Source organism: Phragmites australis, chromosome 20 (assembly GCF_958298935.1).
Source record: "Phragmites australis chromosome 20, lpPhrAust1.1, whole genome shotgun sequence".
Taxonomy (NCBI): Eukaryota; Viridiplantae; Streptophyta; class Magnoliopsida; order Poales; family Poaceae; genus Phragmites; species Phragmites australis.
In genome coordinates, this window is record NC_084940.1 from 7,844,977 (window position 1) to 7,847,180 (window position 2,204).

General features: G+C 49.5%; 1 protein-coding gene across 1 annotated transcript; it reads right to left on the reverse strand.

Moving 5' to 3' along the window:
• Positions 1-1,065: 1,065 nt before the first annotated feature.
• LOC133901421 (uncharacterized) lies at positions 1,066-1,509 on the reverse strand. The gene has a single exon (XM_062342796.1). The coding sequence runs from the start codon at positions 1,507-1,509 to the stop codon at positions 1,066-1,068; it is 444 nt and encodes a 147-aa protein (XP_062198780.1).
• Positions 1,510-2,204: the final 695 nt, after the last annotated feature.

The window sequence follows — 2,204 nt, forward strand, 5'->3', positions numbered from 1 at the left end:
TGAGGTTGAGAGCATAGCGCAGGACTTGGAACAGGTTGTGTTTCAGGTCGAAGATGCTTTGATCAGCGCTAGAGAACCCGAGCACTCAGCCACCGAAGACAACCTTAGCGTACCCGGCGTTGAGGAAGCATCGGGTGCACTGGCCAGTGACCAAGACGACGTACTTTCCGATGATTGGAGCTCCGAGACCGTGTTGTGTCCTGAGTCCGTGGATGACTATTCCATTGAGTCTGATCGATCATGGAGGCTCTAGGATGCTAGGTTGACTAGTGGCGACTATAAGCCCAAACATACATTTCTGTGTAATGTGTACTTGTTTCAATCCTGTTCAATTGTATTTGTATTGCTTGGTATGGTTCAGACTTATATGTATTGCTTGGTATGGTTCAGACTTATATGTATTGCGTGTTTCGGTTCTGGGTTATATGGTTCGGACTTATATGTATTGCTTCATATGGTTGAGGGTTATATGGTTCGGACTTATATGTATTTGTTGCTATGTTCACGAATTTTCTTATTGTGTCCATACTTATATGGTCCAGACGAAGGAAGACAATATGTATTGGTTCTTATGTTCAGGAATGTTCAGATTGTGTTCTGAATTTTCAGGTTGTGTTCTGAATTTTCAGGTTGTGTTCTGAATTTTCAGATTTTGTTCTGATTTTTTCCAGGATTAGTTGAACATTGTAGTCCCTTTGTGCACTGCGTTATACATTTCATACGTTCACCACAACGCGAGGTTTTCAATACCAAACACAGTACAATGCACTAAACGTGCAGCTCGGTACCCATTAGACATTACATCGAAAAGCATAAACTAACACACTACAAGGAAGACAGTACCAAACACTATCAATACCAAGCACAGTACAATGCACTAAACGTGCAGCTCGGTACCCATTAGACATTACATCGAAAAGCATAAACTAACACACTACAAGGAAGACAGTACCAAACACTATCAGTACCAAGCACAGTACAATGCACTAAACGTGCAGCTCGGTACCGATTAGACATTACAGGGAATGCAAAAACTACGTGCATCCTACTATTACCATGACGCTATCAGTCGCCTCCGTGTAACTGCCAAAGGTGTTCGACTAGGTCTTCCCTGAGATTAACATGGTACTGCTTGCATCGAATAGCATTGTAACGTTGGCTCAAGGCCATCAATGGTGGGGTCACATCGTGAGAAGGCTGGACGTCGTCACCTGCTCCCTCGTACACGTACTCCACATCGTCGTCTTCACGCTCATCTTCAATAATCATGTTGTGCATGATTATGCATGCGGTCATGATGGCGGACAAAGTTTCCTCATCCCATAACCGTGTGGCCCCCCGGACAATGGGAAACCGCGACTGGAGGACTCCGAAGGTGTGCTCCACATCCTTACGAGCTGCCGCTTGTTGCACGACGAAGTGTTGGCGCTTCCGGTCGATAGGCGACAGAATGGGTTTCACAAACGTGGTCCATTCTGGGTAAATTCCGTCGGCAAGGTAGTACCCCATAGTGTACTCGTGACCATTGATTGTGTAATTAACCTTTGAGGCCTCTCCGGCGGCTAACTCATCGAGGAGATGCGATTGGTGGAGGACATTGATGTCGTTAAGCGAACCAGACATGCTGAAAAAGGCATGCCAGATCCACAGGTCGTGTGACGCTACCGCCTCGGAATGATAGTCGGAGCGTTCACATGCCCCGTATAAGACCTGACCCACGCCGTGGGGCAGTTCTTCCACCTCCAATGCATACAATCAACGCTTCCTAACATCCTAGGGAAGTCTCTGCGCGAGTTGATGGCTAGCAAACGCGCAGTGTCCTCATTAGGAGAACGAAGGTACTTGTCGGTGTATCAGGAACCGGGGGTCTCTGAGTCCCGAGGCCAGGCCAGCCGTCTGCCACGCGTCACCATCCTGCGAGGTCCCTCCTGCGGGATGAGGAAATTCTAAGTTCCGGAAGAAGGTGCTCGGGGCCACAGCCTCTGGTCCCCGAGCACCCCAGTTCCCCAATGACCCGCAGAGTCCAAGTACCGGGAAGAAAGTGCTCGGAGAGGTGCCCGCTCGCCCCCGAGTACCCTAGTCCCCCGATGGGCAGAAGAGCTAAGTGCTCGGGAGAGAGTGCTCGGGGCTGCACGGGGCAGCCCCCGAGCGCTCGGTTCCCCAAAGGTTCTACAGAAGTGCTCGGGAGAGAGCGCTCGGGGCTG